Source organism: Piliocolobus tephrosceles, chromosome 1, assembly GCF_002776525.5.
Source record: "Piliocolobus tephrosceles isolate RC106 chromosome 1, ASM277652v3, whole genome shotgun sequence".
Taxonomy (NCBI): Eukaryota; Metazoa; Chordata; class Mammalia; order Primates; family Cercopithecidae; genus Piliocolobus; species Piliocolobus tephrosceles.
In genome coordinates, this window is record NC_045434.1 from 145,784,216 (window position 1) to 145,804,220 (window position 20,005).

At 37.8% G+C, this 20,005-nt stretch overlaps 1 protein-coding gene across 11 annotated transcripts in view; it reads right to left on the reverse strand.

The window, feature by feature from the left end:
- ST6GALNAC3 (ST6 N-acetylgalactosaminide alpha-2,6-sialyltransferase 3) overlaps nt 1-20,005 on the reverse strand; it is a 566,662-nt gene that overhangs the window by 315,536 nt on the left and 231,121 nt on the right. For 7 of the 11 annotated variants that reach the window (XR_004228425.1, XM_023209236.3, XM_031933825.1 and 4 more), the window contains exon 2: nt 4,955-5,149. The exons of 2 other annotated variants lie outside the window; for them this stretch is intronic. Coding sequence is in view for 6 of the 9 variants with exons in the window: in XM_023209236.3 (XP_023065004.1) it covers nt 4,955-5,149 (195 nt within the window). In the remaining 3 variants the exon portion in view is untranslated. Of the gene's footprint in view, nt 1-4,954; nt 5,286-9,316; nt 9,424-20,005 lie in introns of all 11 variants that reach the window. 2 more of the 11 variants (XM_031933831.1, XM_031933834.1) reach the window with 2 other exon arrangements.

Consider the following 20,005-nt stretch of genomic DNA (forward strand, 5'->3'; position numbering starts at 1 on the left):
CCATGATAGGCAACTACAAACAGAACCTAGCCTGAAGTTCGTTTTCTCCTTTTTCCCAAAAATCTGCCATGATCTCAACAAGAGAAAGCAAGATTACCTTGAACCAAGCCCTGGACTACCTTAATCCTTTATACTTTCTCTGTCTGCTACAATTAATAATTTAAAATAAATAGTATTTGTGTCAAGGAGAAAATAGGGTTTTAGGATATTGTCAAGCATGAATATGTTTCTGATTTTTTCTGGAAAAACACATGGGTGACATATGCTTTTTACCATATCCAAAGTCAGTTGATAATACAGTAATTCTGCCATAATGCTATAGGTGGAATCTTCATACTGTCATTTTTTAAATGGAGGACTGTATTATAGACACAGTAATGATACAGCAGGGAGGTGAAGGCAGGGTCTGTTGCAAAATCTAAATCACTCTGATCCAAGCTTTGGTTTGACATCGTGGTTGCTATCAGCTTAAACATGTGTTGATGAGGAATTTGGGGCTCTGTGGCCAGCAAAGACTTTCAGAATTTCAGCACTCACCCAGTTAGTTGGCACTCAGTTTTCTTTCCTGCTTCTCAAGACTTCCCCTCCCCCATAGAAAAGAACCTTAGTTTTCACTGGTTGAGAAAGTGAAGGGAAGACTGGGTAAAGAGTTAAAGCCAATCACCAACTCTGTTATATTTAGATCATCATTATTACAGTGGGAGGAATATTTTGATCTTTCTATTTAACTCCTTTATAATAGTCATCACAGTTTTCACTTCTTCCTTTTTATGGGTCTATATCAGGGAAAAAAAAAAAAAACTTGACATATAAGCAAAACCACATCTCTCCTGTGTTCCTTTTACTTTTAATTTTTGTATTTCCCCTGGGAACAGATTTTTTTTAAAAAAAAAAACAGATTAATTGATAAAATGAAGCAGAGCTTAAACTGGGTATAATTTACTATATGTGGGACCTTCAGGACAGGCTGTCATAGCTTCACAAACCACCTATATTTTCAGTTGTGCCAATCCAAAGGGACCAGAGTCATCTATTTTTAAAAGATAACTAAAGAATCAGATTTTGCTCCTAAGCAACCCTACAATCCACAGTGTCCACTAGATGTTTGACCTAATTCTGCTGCCTCCCACTCCACTTTTCTTTAGACAGTAGTGAAGAGATGTTCTTTCTTGTAATCATTTTAGCTCATAAAATCTATGTCTAGTTACAGCAAATTCTGGCCAAGCTGGAACATTAGGCAATAAAACCATCATCAACAGCCATGTGTTTGCAGATGCTCTAGGTCTGGAAATCACTGCTGGCATGCCTGCATATTTAAAAAAAAAATACTAAGAAGTTTAGTAATTTCCAGAAGGCATATGCATTTAAGGGGAAAGAAACTTCTGAGAAAACTTTAAGGCCCAAGATCTTGAAATAAGTAGATCAGCTTGGTGATCACCTGACTCGGTTCAGCTAAACCTATTGACTTTCTCAGGATTAGAATAGAATGAATAGGGACACAGTGTGTGATAATCTCTGAAGCATGGTTTTGTGGTCACTATTTAAGCTATTTGCCCTAGAACACTGAACTCACCACCTATCTTTTCAGCTATATTACTTTGGCTCTTGAAAGCTTTATCAAACTGTGTCTCTTATTTAATGGAACATTTCTGCAACAGATTGCACCTGAGGACATTATGGTGAGAACAAATGCACAATCATTTGGGAGTAAGAACATGGCACAGACAATGTGGTAGGGGTGGGACTGTCAGAACAAAGGATGAAATCAATGAGAAGGGTGGTAAAAAGTCACCAAATTTTATTTCTTCCCAATTTAGCCTAGAACTACTTGAATTTAGGAGAAAATCTGTCATTCTCTTTGAGCGTTCTAATGTTTTCAACTTTCATGCAAAATTTTCTGCCCCAGCACCTACATTCGTGTTGCAATATGGGGTCTATCATGCATAGATCAGAACTAGAGAAATAAGTTGCCTATGTGTCTGTTAGTCTTTATATAAAATCAAATTGCTTATTTCAAATATTCCTAGTTTGCTTTAGATAGCTTAATATCCCATTGCTTCTTTTTAGTTATTTCCTGCTGCTGAATTAGGTGAATTGCCTTGTATGATTTCTTACCTATGGTAAATGGTAAATAAACATCCTTCCTGGGATCAGAATATATTTTTAATTTTTTAATAAAATAGACATACAAGTCCAAAAAGTATAAATTTATACTTAATAAATGGACTGTAAACATCTGTGTAACCTCCGACAGGATCAAGAAATAGTATATCGCTAAATCCCCAGAAACCCATTCTGATCACAAACTGCCCACTCCCATCAGAGGTAACCGCTAGACCCCCTTTCATGATAATAATTTCCTTGCTTTTTTTTTCCTTTTTTTAGTTTACCGCTGTGTATGTCCCTAAGCAACATAATTTAGTTTCGTCTCTTCTTGTGACCCATGAATGGAATCACATTGTGTACTTTGCTTTACCTTCCATGTGGTCACATATATTTGCAGTTTCTTCATCGTCATTGCTATATGGTATTCCAGTGTATACGGCACGACTTTAACTCATTCTCCTACTTATCAATATTTAAGTATATTCTAGGTTCTGGCTACTAGGAAAAATGCTGCTACATGTTCTGTCCATGCCTTCCAGCGCACAAGTTCATGAGCACCTCTAGTGTGGATATCCACAGCTAGAAATGCTTGGGCATGCAGTGTGTAAATCTTCAACTTTGCTCGATACAACAGTGGAGATGTTTTTTTCCAAAGTGGGTATTACAATTTTTACTCCCACTACACGTATACAATAGTATCTGTTGTTCCACATCCTCACCAACACTTGGTATTGTCAGACTTCTTAATTTTTTGCCAATCTGGCATTTTGTGTGTATTAGTATCTCCTTGTGATTTTTAAATTTCTTTCTCACTGTGGTTTTAATTTGTAAAACCATGATTACTAATGAGATTGAGAACCCCTACATGTGTTTATTCTCCCAAGTCCAGGATCTTTAAAATGTACATACAAATTCTGGTACTCTGGACTTTGATAATTTGATGTTATTCATACTGAACACTTCATGCCATTCTGGAACATACAGAGAAAGCAAAAGAAATTCATTCATTGAATAGCAATTTGAAACTAGGAACCTCATATACTTTAACCTATTTTATCCTCAAAATAATTTTGCTAGGCTGATGTTGTTATCCTTATTTTGCAAATAAGGAAATTGAGGCTCTGAGGTCAAGGAAGTTACTCAAAAGCAAATATACTGCTTAAGTTCATTAAATGTTAGAACTGACTCTCAAACCAGGCCTGTATCCTTCCAAAGCCCAAATTCTTTCCAGTAACTATGTCTTCTCCTAAGAAATAACCTTTGCAATAGCAAAATAATATTAAATATTCTTTTTAAAATCACTGTATTAAAAACTACATCAAAATAATTTCAAAGATAGTCCAGTTAATAGAACTAATTAAATAACTGCATCTATAGGTCAGTTTTTCCTTTCACACTCCAAAATCAAATTCATTAATATTTAAACAAATGAAAGAGTCTTTGATATTTGACGGGATTTCCCATATGAGAATACTTTGTGAGACATTTTAGTCACATGTTTCATTTTCAGCCTGTGACAGGCACTTGTGAATTGATTAACACCATACAGTAGGTTATAGAACATTAAATGACAGCCAGAAATAAAAGTAACAAAAGACGAGAGTGAGACAAACTCTCCTCAAAGAGATACATTTTTATATAGGTAATCAATTTATTAGGACACTCAAAAATTCAAGCAATAGACACTTTAAAAAATTAATTTAAAACCAATTAAAGGATAAACATCAAAGATCCTAAGAATGTATGTGTTATTAATGGTGCTTTTTTCAACTATAAAATTCTAATAAAAGTCTGTAAATCCTGCAGATACAGAAACAATTTTCGAAGAATCAAATTAACCAGAAGCAATGACTCAGATATGAGATTGCCTACAAAAGGGGGTAGACCAAGCTTAGCATCCTCCCAGAATGCTAAAAATAACTCTCACGACAGGAGTAGCATTCCGTGCATGACTCTACCCTCTACTATCTTTACAAAATGACCTCTCGATAGGATCTGATCCAAGACTTTCTCTGGTGATGTAGACACACTGGTAGCTTGTATCTTTGTTACCAACAATTTCAAACAGGCTTGGACTTTGTGTCTATGAATATTAAACTCACATTCATCCAACTCCATAGAAATGAATAGTGAAAACAATTTTATTAAGCACTTCTATACATGTCACATATTTTGTGAGGTTCAATTTTTATTTTACTTTATGAAACAAATGCTCACTTGCAAAAGTGCTAGCATAGTGTGCACTTTCTAGTTGTCAATATACCTCCATCCTCTCCTGTACTACCAATTGGCTACAAAGATTTAAAGTTTCAGTGATTACAGGATTTACACGATTTTAACCCCTTTAAATTTGAAAACTCTTTAACCCATTATCTCTGCAGCCACTGCAAATTTTAAAATCAGCTTGGCCTTTTCTAGGTCCAGGTCTAAGGATTTCAGAGTTTTAAGGAGTATAAATGCATTTTTGAAGTTCTATAAAGAGCTCTCCCCAACCGGTTGACCTACAGGAAATCAAGCCAGCCAGTTCTCCGGCTGGTAACTGCTGATCAGAGTTTCTAAATGGAGAGAGATGTACGTTATGCCACAAACCACCAGGAAAACAAGTAATTGCTTCCTTGCCTCCATATGAAACCAGTGAATCAGAAGATTTAATGTAGGAGGGGTAGCAGATCTAGACATTTGTCAGTAAATGTCTAAGAATAATAAAACAGAAGATGTTGTAAGGGACCCAAGCAAGCTCTCCAGGGCAGAGAGAGTAAGTTCAGTGAGTTGGAAGCCCTCTGGTTCCTAAAGAAAAGCCGTTACCATGGATACTCTCCAACTGCTAGGTAACCCTCTGAGATCTTACCTCTTGTGTCTTCACATTTATGTATCCATAGTGAGTTCGAAGGGGCCGCCTGTATGTGTAGGAGAATGGTATCCACTTTGTACCAGGTTGTCCAAAGCAGTTTAGTAGCAAAGGGAAATTCACTTCATTTACAAGACGCACGACCAGCAGGAAAAGGAACGCTGCTATGAAGCTCACAGCAATCACAGACTTTCTCTACAAAACATTAAAAAAAAAAAAAAGAAGAAGAATGAATGACTTTCAACCAAAGGCAGTCACAGAAGGAGGTTGCTTTACTCCTCTCTTTTTCTTTCATAGGGGTTGAATGATTCTGTCATTCAGCATATTTTACCTGGAAATGGAAAATAATTATTTGGTGACCAAATTGTCCTAGTGTGCTGGGCTGCTGAGAGAAAGCGGAGCTGCTTTCTTGAACTCTTCCATTGCATCTCCACCCTTCCTTATCTCACTATATTCCTTGTAAACTCCTATTCGGTTTGCAAAACCCAAATCAGACATTTCCAACTACAGGAAACCTTTTCTAGTTGCTCAATCCCCTCCTCACCACCATGCTTTGACCCCCAACCTATCCACTCTAACAGAGGTAAAGTCCCATCACTGCTATACTTTAAAAACATTTCTATTGTACTTTTTCACTGTGTAATTATTTATGTGATTTTCCTACATAGATTTGTGAGTTCTTAGAGAACTGGAATGTACTATGTCTTCTTGATCTCTGTATCCCAGGCTCTTAATATGGTACCTTACATACTACAGGCATTCAAAGAACATTTGAGTGAAACAAATGAATGAATAAATGAATGAATGGATGTTCATATTCTTGTAGACACAGTATCATTATCAGTCATTCTTCTGTTTCTGTATCTAGCACCCTCTATAAGTAGGAAACTCTGTGCTATAGGATGTGCAAAAGTAAGATTCAAAAAACTAACAAGAGGGGGGAAAAAACTATGCCAAGCAGCAGAACATTCCTCTACACACGCTGCCATGGAAAAAAAGTGGGAACAACTGTCTCTGATTGACATGGGAGAAAGCAAAGATGTCTTTGAAATTGAGCTTGATAAAATGCATATGTTTTAATTGATAGCCATGTGTGAACAGAGCTTTCCAGATAGAGGAAACAGCACGGAGACAAGAATACATAGAGTTACTCATAGGCATACAGTAGTTTGTCCTACTGGAGCACAAAGGAGTAAAAGCTAGAAACACAAATGATAACTTCATGCTGAATTGCCTCAGATATCAAGCTAATACATCTAAACTGAATTTGCTAGGTGATGGAAAGCCAAAATAAATTTTTTTTGTTTGCTTATTTGTTTTGTTAAAGGGGATAGTTGGCCACATAAATGTCTTCCTCTGAGAAGTGTCTATTCATATCCTTCACCCACTTTTTGATGAGGCTATTTGTTTTTTTTCTTGCAAAGTTGTTTAAGTTCTTTGTAGATTCTGGATATTAGCACTTCATCGATGGATAAATTGCAAAAACTTTCTCCCATTCTGTAGGTTGCCTGTTCACTCTGATAATAGTTTCCTTTTCTGTGCAGAAGCTCTTTAGTTTAATTAGATCCCATTTGTCTATTTTGGCTTTTGTTGCCATTGCTTTTGGTGTTTTAGTCATGAAGTCTTTGCCCATGCCTATGTCCTGAATGGTATTGCCTAGTTTTCTTCTAAGGTGTTTATGGTTTTAGGACTTACATTTAAGTCTTTAATCCATGTTGAGTTAATTTTTATATAAGGTATAAGGGGTCCAGTTTCAGTTTTCTGCATATGGCTAGCCAGTTTTCCCAACACCATTTGTTAAATAGGGAATCCTTTCCCCAGTGCTTGTTTTTTGTCAGGTTTGTCAAAGATCAGATGGTTGTAGATGTGTGGCATTATTTCTGAGGACTCTGTTCTGTTCCATTGGTCTGTATCTCTGTTTTGGCCGAAGCCAACAAACGTATGAAAAAAAGCTCATCATTACTGGTCATTAGAGAAGTACAAATCAAAACCACAATGAGATACCATCTCTCACCAGTCAGAATGGCGATCATTAAAAAGTCATGAAACAACAGATGCTGGAGAGGACGCAGAGAAACAGGAATGCTTTTACACTCTTGGTGGGAGCGTAAATTAGTTCAACCATTGTGGAAGACAGTGTGGCGGTTCCTCAAGAATCTACAACCAGAAATATCATTTGACCTAGCAATCCTATTACTGGGTATACAACCAAAGGATTATAAATCATTCTACTATAAAGACACATGCACACGTATGTTTATTGCAGCACCATTCACAACAGCGAATACTTGGAACCAACTCAAATACCCATCAATGATAGACTGGATAAAAAAAAAATGTGGCACATATACAACATGGAATACTATGCAGCCATAAAAAAGGAAGATTTCATGTCCTTTGCAGGGACATGGATGAAGCTGGAAAGCATCATTCTCAGCAAACTAACACAGGAATGGAAAATCAAACACATGTTCTCACTCATAAATGGGAGTTGAACACTGAGAATACATGGACACAGGAAGGGGAACATCACACACCAGGGCCTGTTGGGGGTTGGAGGGCTAGGGGAGGTATAGCATTAGGATAAATATCTAATGTAAGTGACAAGTTGATGGGTGCAGCAAACCACTATGGCATGTGTATACCTATGTAACAAACCTGCATGTTCTGTACATGTATCCCAGAACTGAAAATATAATTTTAAAAAAAGAAAGAAAAGGAGAAAGTTATGAATTATAATCAAACATCAGTGTCTAAGATGCTTTGGAGCAGGGAGAGACTATAGGTAGGTAGTGACTAGTTAGGAGGCTATCCCAATTGCCCAGGAGAGACATAATGAAAGATGGAAACTAGGGCAGAAGCAGAAGAAGTAACAAGGTGGATAAAGATGTGAGAAACTTGATTTAGGTGGGAGAAACAGAACTTGGGCTACTGACAGGACAGAAGTGGCTGATGGAAAATTCAGAGATGCCTGAGATTTTGGGTCCATGTGACTGCAATATTATGGGTCATATCAAGAGAAACCAGAGTTGTCAGAGCAGGAACTGATTTAAGATAGTAAAAAGATAAGCCCTTGGCTTTGTAGTTTGCAACAACTGTCAAGGAGTCAGGTGGAAGGTCAAGAGTAAGAAGGAGCACAGCTGAAGCCATGAAGTGCCGGGTAAAGACACAATAAAATATTCTTTCATATAGTTGGGCTAGGCCCCCTGATTCTTCTTCAAACTTAAGGAAATAACTGTCTGACAAAGACCAAAATGTTTATTGTTTTTGCATTTTCAGCTTACCACTACCTGGTGGAATTAGTTCTTTTTGCTCTTCCCAGACTCTCCCAGGGAAGTCAAGAAACCTGAAGGCAGTTCCTGTATCCTCCCAGGGCCAGGGTCACAGCCTCTGTATGGGCAGTGGAGTCAGCTCCCAGGAGTCAGCGATACCCAAAGGCAGTCTTGCTTCTTGCTCACCTCCCATAATTTGGAAAAGCCCCAGCCTTCTGTCTCACCAGCCTTATTTTCCAATCACCTGAAAGTCCCTTGAGCTCTGCCTCCTCAACACCCCTTATCTCATCACTAACTACCACAGCCTTACCTCATTTAACCTTCTAATCATGAAAAACTGTTTTAATTTGCTCCTCTGTGGAATCATTATGTCCACAACATTGCAATGTGTCAAGGTAACAGTTTAATGAAGTGATGGATCTTACAAGTTTAAAGGGACATAGACCAGAACAGATGGCTAAATAAAAGCAAAGAGGCCAGTCACCCATTAAGTAAACAGGTAAGAACCTTTTTCTTAATCGTCATTTGGTAGCTTGTTGCAAAATAGCAGCTTGCTTTGAAGGAGACCCAGATGGGATTTGTGCTTTTGTTTATTCAGAGCCCAGCACAGCTCTCTGGTTCTCTTGGTTGCTGCATTGCATTGCATGGCTGGGGATTTGGGGACAAAGATGTGGACAGCCTTTATGAATCCACTGTTGTGTGCAGCAACACATACATAATGCATACATGAGAGAAAAATAAATCAACCATTTTGAGAGAAATTTCAAAACAGGATGAAATAGCAGTTGTAAAAGTCTGCTCTCTGGCAATCCATGTCTGCCTCTCATGTTCTATCAAAGGGAACCAAGTAATGAGCACAGAGAGGGTGAAGAGAGCAACCAGAGAGCAGAAGCCAGACATCGACTCCTCTGTGTACCACTGGGAGTGGTATTCTGCGGTGGACAGAGGTTCCTTCTGCAGCTCAGGACCCCAGCTCAATTTCTGTTACATTGCCTGGGTTTGATTCTTTGCCCTTCTTCTTGTATAGCATGAAAGTGTTCTCATAGTGCTAGTATGAAACCACTCTGAAATTCCACTAGAAAAGGCATACCTTCAAGTACACTGTGTGCTCCAGATGACAAGTACAACAGAATACAATGCACACTTGCCTTCTTCTAGTAGTCACTTCCACCAGATCGTGACCTCAAGCTTCAGCAACTACAATGAAAACCATGGATGAGACAGAAGCCTACACATCGCTGAATGCAATGAGAATGTGTGTGTGTGGTAGGGATGTAGGAGGTGGGGAAGTGAACAAAGTACCAATATGCATGATATCCATGCATGTATCACATGTATATCATGCAATACGTACTAAAGAATTTACATATTCAAGCCACAATTGCTCATTGAGTCCATACTCTGTGTAGACTTGGCTACATGCTGAAAAAACCAAAATAAAACCATAAAAGACACACCACGCTTCCAAAGAGTCACAACTTAGTGCAGCTGGCCAGTAAATAGAACAATATCATACCAGGTACCAAATGATGCTAATGGGGGATGCACAGGGTGCTATGGGAGGCCAGAAGAAGGGTGGGTATAGGAGGAACAGTTCAGGGAATGTTTGTCTGGGGTGGTGATATTCCAACAGAGTCCTGAGGACTGCAGGGGCCTCACCAAGAGAAGACGTGCAGGGCATTCCAGGGAGAGGGATTAACAGTTTGAAAGGCCATGAATTTGGTCAGGAGCCTACAAGTCATTTGGTCAGAAGAATACATAGACTCTAAGTGGTAGGAGATGATGCTAGACAGAGTTAAAATAATGAAACAAAAGATAATAAGCCAAATAAATGAAGTTGGATGCAATCACCTGTCCTATCTACCCTACATTGGGATAATGAAAGGATAAATGTACATAAAAGTGCAATGTTTTGTAATTCTAAAATATTCTCCACTTTCCAAACAAGTAAAAATGTATCAATCACTTCATTTTATCTGAATTACCATTTAACACCCCGCAATGCCTTGTTTCAAGTTGTTTGACTTATTCCATCAATAAATGTATTCCATCTATGGCTTGTTCTAGTAACTGTTTTGAGTCCATCAACACTTTGCAAATTAGAAGACTCTACCTGTTTACACATGTGTTCTACATCTAATGATTTATTTATGGAAGTGATTGCTGCTGCCTATATTGAAGTAGTCAGAACATCTTTTAGATTCAACAACCACCAATTAGATTAAACAACACTAAGTACATGTCAGTTTAAAATGTATAACAGTCGGCTCAACAAATTTTACATACTGCAAAAAAATGGCATATATGCAATATAAACAGTCATTCCCCTAAGATCAGAAGCATAAATATTAAGTGATACAATGGGTGGAAAATGCAGAACACAGTTCCAGGCACATAATGAACACACGAGAAACAAGCTATTATGATGTAACTACTGATTGTCACAGCCTCAGTGAACATTAGCCAGTGTTGAGCACTGGTCAGACCATATGAAATGCAAAAGAACTAGAGATTTTTTTTTTTTCTTAAATATTCCAAGCAGCTGCAAACCCTTGAACTGTTCAGCATAACTTATCCATACAAGTTCTGAGAAAATGTCACTGTGCCCAAATAGATCTGATGAATTGCTTTAGGGGAAGCTTTCTCCTTCTTTGTTCTTCATTTTGGGCAAGTCTGAAGGGGCCTTTAACAGCTGAGACATTTAGAATTTAATCCCCTCTGTGCTGCAAAAATATGCATCAAAAATGTGGCATTCTAGTTGCTTGCTCTTTAGAGTGGGAATATCATTTATCAGACTTCATAACAGAAATACCTATTCCAAAATAAAATCCATAGAGAATCCATTATTTTGGGAGAGAACACAAGTGCAAAGATCTGGAACTAGCAAATTTGCAATCTACATTAATATGTATATGTTTTTATTTTTTCTACTGTAGAAGTAGTCTTTAACCACAAAATAAAATCTTTAACTTTTAATCCAGTCTATCGCCAGATTTTTTTTTTTTTGTTTTCTTTTTCCTAAATTATAACCAATGGTGTAAAGTTGTTTTTTTTTTATTTAAATAATATTGTTTAATGACCAAGTAGTCACTAGTGTGAAAAGGCAAATGCTTTTGTTCACATGCTGTCATTTATTCAATAATAAATATTAAAGGCAATGTCAACTGTATTATATGTATCAGTGCTCAGTCACTTCACACATTGATGAGTCCCTACCCATTGCTTCTTTGTGATTTTATCAAATGCTAATCCTTCTCCCATATAAAAAGTTGTGTCATCAATATGTTATAGTTCTACTTTATGCCACTGACCAAGTTCTAAATCTAATTCTCTCTGAATGCAATAAAGCTTCTTTCCAATTGCACAAAGATGAAGTAGCAAAGCACAGAGTATATAAATAAAACCTTCATTCATTTTATTTCATCATTGAATCCAAAATCTGGGTGTATCCTTCTTGTTAAACTATAGTGAACTCTAGGAAAAACCCCAGATGTTAAGGGTATGGGTAAGTAAAGAAGGCCAGAGGCTCCCATGTTCTCATAATCAGAACTAACCCTTTGGATTAAATTTATAAGTGTCTATCTGTCCACCCACACCGAGAGACGTTGCTTTCTGGGCTCTTCATTCTATGTACTCTATATCTGTCTTCAGCACTACCTTGTGAAAATCCTTGCTTTCTTTCTTCTCTATAACGGGAGATACACTGAATCAATATGCTAAAGAGACTGAATGAGATAAACTTGTTTTTCATAATTTTACAAAATGAAACAAACTCAGTGAATATAGCCACGATTATATCTATGTTATGTTGTAGCAGTTTAAAAATCCAGTGAGGCCAGGAAAAACCTAAATCTACTCCCTGAATAAAATGAGAAAATGTGCAGGCATGTTAAAAACTCATTGAGTTTTTTTTTTTTTAACTATAATTTAAGAATAGGTGTTAGAAAGTTCAATGTAACCTCTTAGCATGTCATCTGATACATTCATAATGCTCATGTTAACTTGAAATTCTCAATAATGTCTGCAGCCAAAAATAAAAATTTTAAAATTTAAAAAATAATTTAAAAACTCCTTTGGAAAAAAGTTCCTCAGGAAATGTTGGTACCTGTAATTTTTCTCTAGGACCGGCTTTTTGCACAGAAGAATTTATTACAGTGATACCCATGAGAACTCTATTGCCTTGATTTTTGTTTGTTGGATTTGTAATTCTTACTGGACTATAACCATGTCTGAAGGTGACATACTGATATGTGCTCTAAATTCTTAAAGTGGATTATCATGTTGAAGGCATCCTATTACTTTTACACTTTTTTTTAACTACCAACATTTTGTTGTTTAGTTGTGTCTTTGTTGAATAAAAGGGTCACTGGATTGTGGAGCTGAAAGAGGAAGACATACCCATTCCATCGGGTTGGTTCATACAAACTGCCTACAATTAGAGTCTATACAATTGACTGACAAAGGGTAACTAGTGTTCTCTAGCAGAAGTGGAAAAATAATTGTTTTATTTTCCCTGAGTGCTAACCAAGTGTACCCTGTAGTTGTCTTTTTAATACTGAGAATAAAGCAGAGTTGGGCAAAATGAATTACATTTGTCCACAAATTGCTGATTTCAAAGTAAATGTAATTATCATGCTTCACATCAGCCTCTTAATTTTCCACATGAGTTAGGTATTTTGTTTATTGACAAACTGCATTACAAAATCTACCTAAGGCTGGTACCAGTTTTTAAAATTTCTGAACCAGTTATATGAGAATGTTCCCATTGGTATGAATAACAATTAACAACCTAGTTAATTCACACACTAAAACATGGGCTCTAGAGGCAGAAGATCAGAGTTCAAGTCATCTTTACCATTTTCTTGATCTATGACTTTGGGTAAGCCACTTTATCTCACTATGCTTCTATGTCTTTGTCTGGAAAACTGAAATTTTATAAAGAATTCTCTAACTGATAATACTCATTAAACTTTATCCTCTGTTAAGACTATGATGATTATTCATGTATTTACACTCTATCTGGACTATATTCTCCTAACTAAGGGAAAACATGCCAAACTGAAAGTAATAATTGCTGGTTTTTATACTGATAATTTAATATCTGCTAGTGATACCTGATGAGGTCGTCCATGCTTGCTCTTGATATTGTCTTTCCTGAAAGAGTCTTTACTACTTCTCAAACATTGGCCACACCACCTCCAGACTGAGCTTTCCAAAATCAAACCTGATCCTGTCTATCCTACATTTAGATCCCTTTGGACTCTACAGTGTAAGTACAGACCCTTGGTATGAGATACAATCATAATCACATCTCTTCTTGCCTCTCTAGTTCCACTCCTTCTGCTCTATTCAAAGCCTCCTCTTAACTTATTTCTTTTACTGTATCACATATTCTTCATGAGGCTCCTGGATTCTGTCATGTTGTTCATTATCCCAAAGTGATCTCCTTTGAAATTCACATTACTACTCTTTTCTCAATGATATCAATTATTCTAGTATCTGCTATGTTGCCTAAGGCTGCCCTTCTTAAGACCAGATATGGACGTGACCCATCAGGACTTTCCATCATTTTATTACCCTTAAGTTACTTGTTTTTCCATCAAATTCTACTACTTATGAGAAGAAGTGTTCTCCAATCTACCTCTTGCCCTCACTCAGATCCCACCCCCTGTGCCCTCGGCATTCTGTTGAGGAAAGGGAGGTGCTAACTAACCAGGAACAATGAAGGTAATCAGAACAGGTGCTTTTGTTTAATTCTCAGCTACCTTATAGGATTCGTTAGTTGTATGTGGCTTCTGCGAACCTCTGCTTGTTTTTTTTTCACTCCAAATGAGACGAGTTTGTCTCTTAGAATCCATTCTTACCTCCAAGGTGTTCAGGACACAGAAGCAGAGCATAAGTGTAAATTCTGGTGGTCCTGGTGTCATTAGGCCAGAGCCTTCCCAACAATGATGAAAATGACTATGATGGTAATGATATTAGCTGGAACCTCTTATTTTTCTGTGAATCTACATGACCTTACATTAAATAGCATTTATCCTCACACCTCACATGCATCTCTCTGTAACAAGTGAATAAGAAGCGAAGTCTCCTCTCCCATCTCTCCCTTTCCTGTCCTCCATGCTTCAAGCTGGACTTCTCAACCTTCTCCAAAGTCCCTTTGCTATCCAGTTACTGTGACCTTTCTCATGCTGCACCTCCTGGCCCCCTTACTGTATTCTACCACCTCCATCTCCGCAAGTTCCAATATAACTCAGCTCAAAGAGTGTTTCCCCCATAAAGCCTTTATTCCTCCTTGGCTTCTAGTTCATAGATAAGGGTGGGGTGGGATGGGGTGGATGGAGAAAGAAGATGGGGGGAAAGAGGGAAGAAGGAGAGTGGAGGGAGAAAGGAAGGGAGGGAGTGAGAAAAAGTTTCCCCCTTAATTTTCTCTTTGAAAATTTCTTGAGGACATGGAGAAAATCTGAGAAATATCTCTCATAACGCAGTATCAAGCAAAATGTCTTTAACTGAGAAGATATTCAGTAAATATTTGTGGAAGAAATGAAAGAATGAAGGAGAGAAAGAAGGAAGGACAGAGGGATTAAATGCTTTTTTTTCTAAATATAAGTCCTAAATTATTTCAAAAGTTTCAGATTCAGATTATTATAAAAACGTTTTCCCATAAAAGAAAAAGGGCAATTTTTTTTTCTTTTTTTTCTTAATTCATCTCACTTTAAGATTTCTGTGTAGATTTGAGGTGAATGTGGTGTGAAGAAGACGGAGAGGGTTAGGGTGTGAAATATAAAGAGAAGTGAGAAAAATTTAAACATTTGTTAAACTGGACTTTTTACTAGGAAATTGCTTTGAAGTTCCTGATAGAACTTGTAAATCTGAATGGTGATAAACTAGTAAACCTGCTTGGAGCAACATTTTTTATATGGCACATAATGAAAAGGCTTACAAGAATCCATATTTTTTAGATAATCAACTCTTGTCTGAGATTGACAGCACTTAGAGCTAGAATCCCATATCATGGAATGAGAAATAGATAACAAAAGAGTATCCTATTCTTCTGATAAGGACAATAGCCTATTATTTTAGTGGGCAACAGCTCACCATGTACTCAGCAAGTATCAGGCATTATGCCAAGTACTTCACAAAGCTAAAAGTGGATTCTCACGAGGGGTGTACCTGTAGACTCAGGTGGTCAAGTTACACTAATAAGAGAATAGGGTCTGGAGGCAGGGAACCTAAGGCCGTTTCACACTGACTTCCTAGGACTAAAATGAAAGAAAAACCCTAACTTTCCATAGCTAGGTAACAAAAGGACCAGAGACTACTCCCTTTGCAAAACCCCACATTTTCTAGGTGGCAGATGGAAAATGGAAAGTATCTCTGATTGCTTTTTACAACCAATCAGATGCTTGCATAGGAGTGTGACCTATGAAACTTCACTTCAGCCTTTGATTAATTGCTGTCGGCAACCAATCAGACTGATTGTGGGCCAAGTCTTCGTTTGCATAGAAGTGCAACTTTGTAACGTCACTTTAGCCTCTGATTGGTTGCAGAAAGCTTGCATAGGACTGTGACCTTGTAACTCAGCCTCTGATTGGTTGCTTTCTGCAACCAGTCGGAGTGGTTGCAGACCACCACTTCATTTACATGAGGTGAACACCAAGTGGCCAGTGGGAAACCTCTAGGGGGTATTTAGACCTGAGAACCTTCTGCATCCAGGCCCTTGAGCCCCTAACACTCTGGCCACTCCCACCCTGCAGAGTGTACTTTCATTTTCAGTAAGTCTCTGCCTTTGTTACTTCATTCTTTCCTTGCTTTGTTTGTGTGTTTTGTGCAATTCTTTGTTCAAAACGCCCAGAACCTGGACACCCTCCACCGGTAACACTAAGTGAGACAATATGTGCAACCCTGGGCACACAGTATATGTTTTCTTACCTACAATTTGGGAAAATAAGTGTACCTATCTAATATAATTATTGAAGGTTTAAATGAGTTATCACATATAAAAAGCCCTTAGAGCACTGCCTGGCAAAAGGAAAGTGCTAAGTAAATGTTAGCTTTTATTGTTACAGTGGTTCATCAGCTATAAGAGACCATCAGTTTTTAGTCACACTGTTACTCTAAATAGAATGAGAAAGAAAAATAAGATGGGGAGTCTAATAAGAGACCTCTGCAAAAAGCTGAAACACCAAACAGCTATTCCCTTTTAGCACTAGAATACACCAGAAAGAAAGCTTCCATTCAGAAAGGCACAGCAAGAAGAGAAAGAGGAAAAATAATCTTCCCTGAGAACTTGAACCGCAAGCAGATACTCATGCAGGTTTCTGATACAAGTTCATACTGACAGTGTGGGGAAAAAAAAAAAAAAAAACACCTCAGCAAATAATTTTAAATGGTCTCAGGTTGGTAGTGCCTGCAGGTGATCATGTGAAATAAGGCCAATCCTATGCGGACAAATTTAACTTTGTTGCAGGCTGATAGTGACTGCAAGGAAGTACTGAGTGCAAGGAAGTACTGAGTACAAGTATTCTTAGGTATGTGAAAATGTGGAAAAACATTTTAAAAATCAATGAAATATGGTGGTATCATTGTTGTCACTGTTGTGGTCACCACCACCACCACCACCATCATCATCCTTGGGAACAAAGAATCAGAAATGGTGCCTGGACTATTTTAAATGCATATCCCTCATCCCACACCCTTAAGGAGGCATAACCAGAAGTACATAAAGAAAGGATGATAAACAATCCTAGAGCTGCCCAAGACATCAGAATTTACCAATGCAAAATACCTTTTTGAGTTTTTTCTTCTTGTCAAGATTGCACCTGTGAAAAAAAACAACGCTTCTTTTTTTGAACTTGGTTTACATTATGTTGCTCATGCAGGCATATCCCACCCTCTTCCCATACATAGATATCAATTGTGGTGCCTCTTAGCATCTCTGTAAGGAATATACACTGTCCTCTTATAGGTCAAAGTTGAACCTTGGTAGAGTGACACATGCATATTAAACAGTCTTTCATTGAAATACAAGTAGAGTTTTGCTAGAGCACAGGTCTCATGGTGATAATAAATAGTATTGTGCCAAGAACACTTGAATTTCTAAGTCGGACAGTTTTCCTATCAATTCTGAACTTAATATTGCATTGACAGTCATTTGAATCACTAAAACAATATGAAGTATATTCATGTATTACATATAGTCTCCCTTGCCAGAACAGCAAAGGCAGAAACATCTCCACTATTAGGCAGGAACCTAGATGTAAAATGCACAAGGTCTATTATCAAAGACCCTTTGATTTTTCTTCTTTTTATCATCACCAGATTACTCTGTGCCATATTTCCAACAGTATTAGCAATCCCAATCTGGATGTCCCAGAAGCAACTCAAGTTCAATAGTCCAAATCCAAACTAATGATCTCTGCCTCTCTGATCCACTCTTCCTTACCTATACTGTTCCTCTGAGTTGCTGCCACTAAAGTTACTTTGGAACCCCAAGAATTAAAATCTTAGCTCTACTTAATAGCTGAATGACCTCAGACATCTTAATTTTCTTTTTCTCTGATTCCTCATCTGTATAACCAAAGGGTCATTATGAAAATGAAATACTTAGATAACACAGAAAAGGCCTAGCTTAGTGCTCATTACATAGCAGACAATCAATGATCGTCAATTTCCTTTCTTTCTCCACATATCAGGTTGTCTACATAAGCTATTCTTTCTTCATGCAATGTCTTCTTTCCTTTCCTTCCTCTTTCTCTCTCAGGAAAACTTCTACTTGTCCTTCAAGATCAAATTCAAATGTTGTCTCCTCTGTGAAACTGTCCTGCCCCTCCAAAAAGATTCAGAGCACTTTGTTCTGACTGAAGCACACTTCACATCCTGTAGCAATCATGTGATTACCAAGCACCCGTCATCATTCAACCAAATTCAGCAAATACTTACCACATCATATCCCACCGTCTCCCCAGGCAGACATTACTAATCAATCATAGCACTATTTCCACCTGAATCAGGATGCAATTTTCAGAATCCTCTCAACATAATGTTGCAGGTGGTTGTGATACTAATCAGTTTACCACTTAGCACTAAACAGGCAGCAGCTTAAGGACAGAGGCTATATCTAGATAAGTCTACAAGCTGTCTGACCACAAGTCAGATTGTTAACCTCTCTAGGTCTCAGTTTCCTCATCTGTACATCCATTTTTTTAGTGATCCCTGCTGGCTCCTGGGTTTAATGACTCTATGATGATAACCGAGGGACCTTGATTGTCTAGAGCTGTTATCACTAGAAAAGGGGTTTGCAGCACAGCTTTGCACATGGCTCCCACTCTGGCCCACATCCATTTCTTATCACAGAGTTAGGCATGCCTTTAGACACTTGAAAATTGGAGCCACTGTCTACATAATTGAAATAGAAATAGGGTGAGAATTTCTGATCTTTCAACTTGGCAGATAGCAACTGCCACTTACCAAAGCCTACCTGATTGGAGCTATTTTGCACCTGCTGAGAAAAAGTGTGCAGCAAAAGAGATTATTTCCTTTTTTAACCCTTGGCTGAGAACTCACCTCCATATTTTTTCACCCAGTTTTGCAGAATAGATCAGGTTCAGTCTCCCAATATGTAGATGGACACTGATAGGTTAATGCACATGGTCAAACACCTTCCACTAAGCCAAGGCATTCACAATGGGAATTTTAAATGTCCACTGAGCTAGTTTGTTGAAACCTGGTATTTTATCAGAAATGGTGCTACACAAAGCAAAGAGAGCCTGAGAATTTTTATGCTATGCATATTTCTTAAAATAAAGGGCAAAATCTGTTTCGTATCTTATACGTGACTGCATAATGAAACTTTCTCTGGAGATTATTTGTTGATTCCATAAGCAAAATATTCAGATTTATTCAGTAAGCATTATTGTGAAAATATATATGAAGCTAGTCCCCAGGGAAGAATTACCAATACATAGTTGTGGAGAAACAGAGGCCATTTCTGCAAATTTTGAAAACAGATTCAATTGGTGGGAGGTAACTTTGTGCTAGATCTTAGTATGTTAACTAAAACTTCTGCTCTGGTGCCCAAGACACTCAATGTATCCCAGCTTTGGGAAGAATTTCTCTTTTGCAGAATTAGGTCCCAATGACTGAACTTTTACAACCCCTGACAGGCTTTACCCACCATACCTTAAACTACACATATATATCCTCTTTTTAAAGTTGCAGTGACTTGCTAGACTGTGAGCTCTTGAAAACCAGAAGCTATATCTGTGTTGTTCACTAATGCTTCCCCACTGGCAAGAGCAGCCAAGCCAGAAGCCTTGTGCACACAAACTAGAAAATACACAAGAATCTGGGTATTTTGTAGACCCAATCAAGAGCTTCCCAGTTCATCTGTTTCAACCACAGATCTATTGCCCTAGTGCAGCAAGAAGAGAAAGGCCACCTCCACACCCTCATATCTCCTTCAGCACCTAACCACCAATTCACAAGATGATACTTCCAGAACACATAATTTATATTCACTTAAAAACAGCATTTGCTGAATTTGCTAGGTAATTTTTCAAAACCTGAAGCTGGCCCTATATTCTTAGCATATTTTGACATTTTTATGCATTTTATTTTTAGGTAGTATTCTACAAATCAGGCTTTGCTCCTGATTTTCACAAAGCCTTTTCTTCCTGAGTAAAATAGGTGAGCAGTTCAGCAACACAGGGCAGCTTTTATCTGCAAAAAAATCTGCCTTTCAGCAGAGTAGACAGTACAAGCAAAACGGAGGCAAACA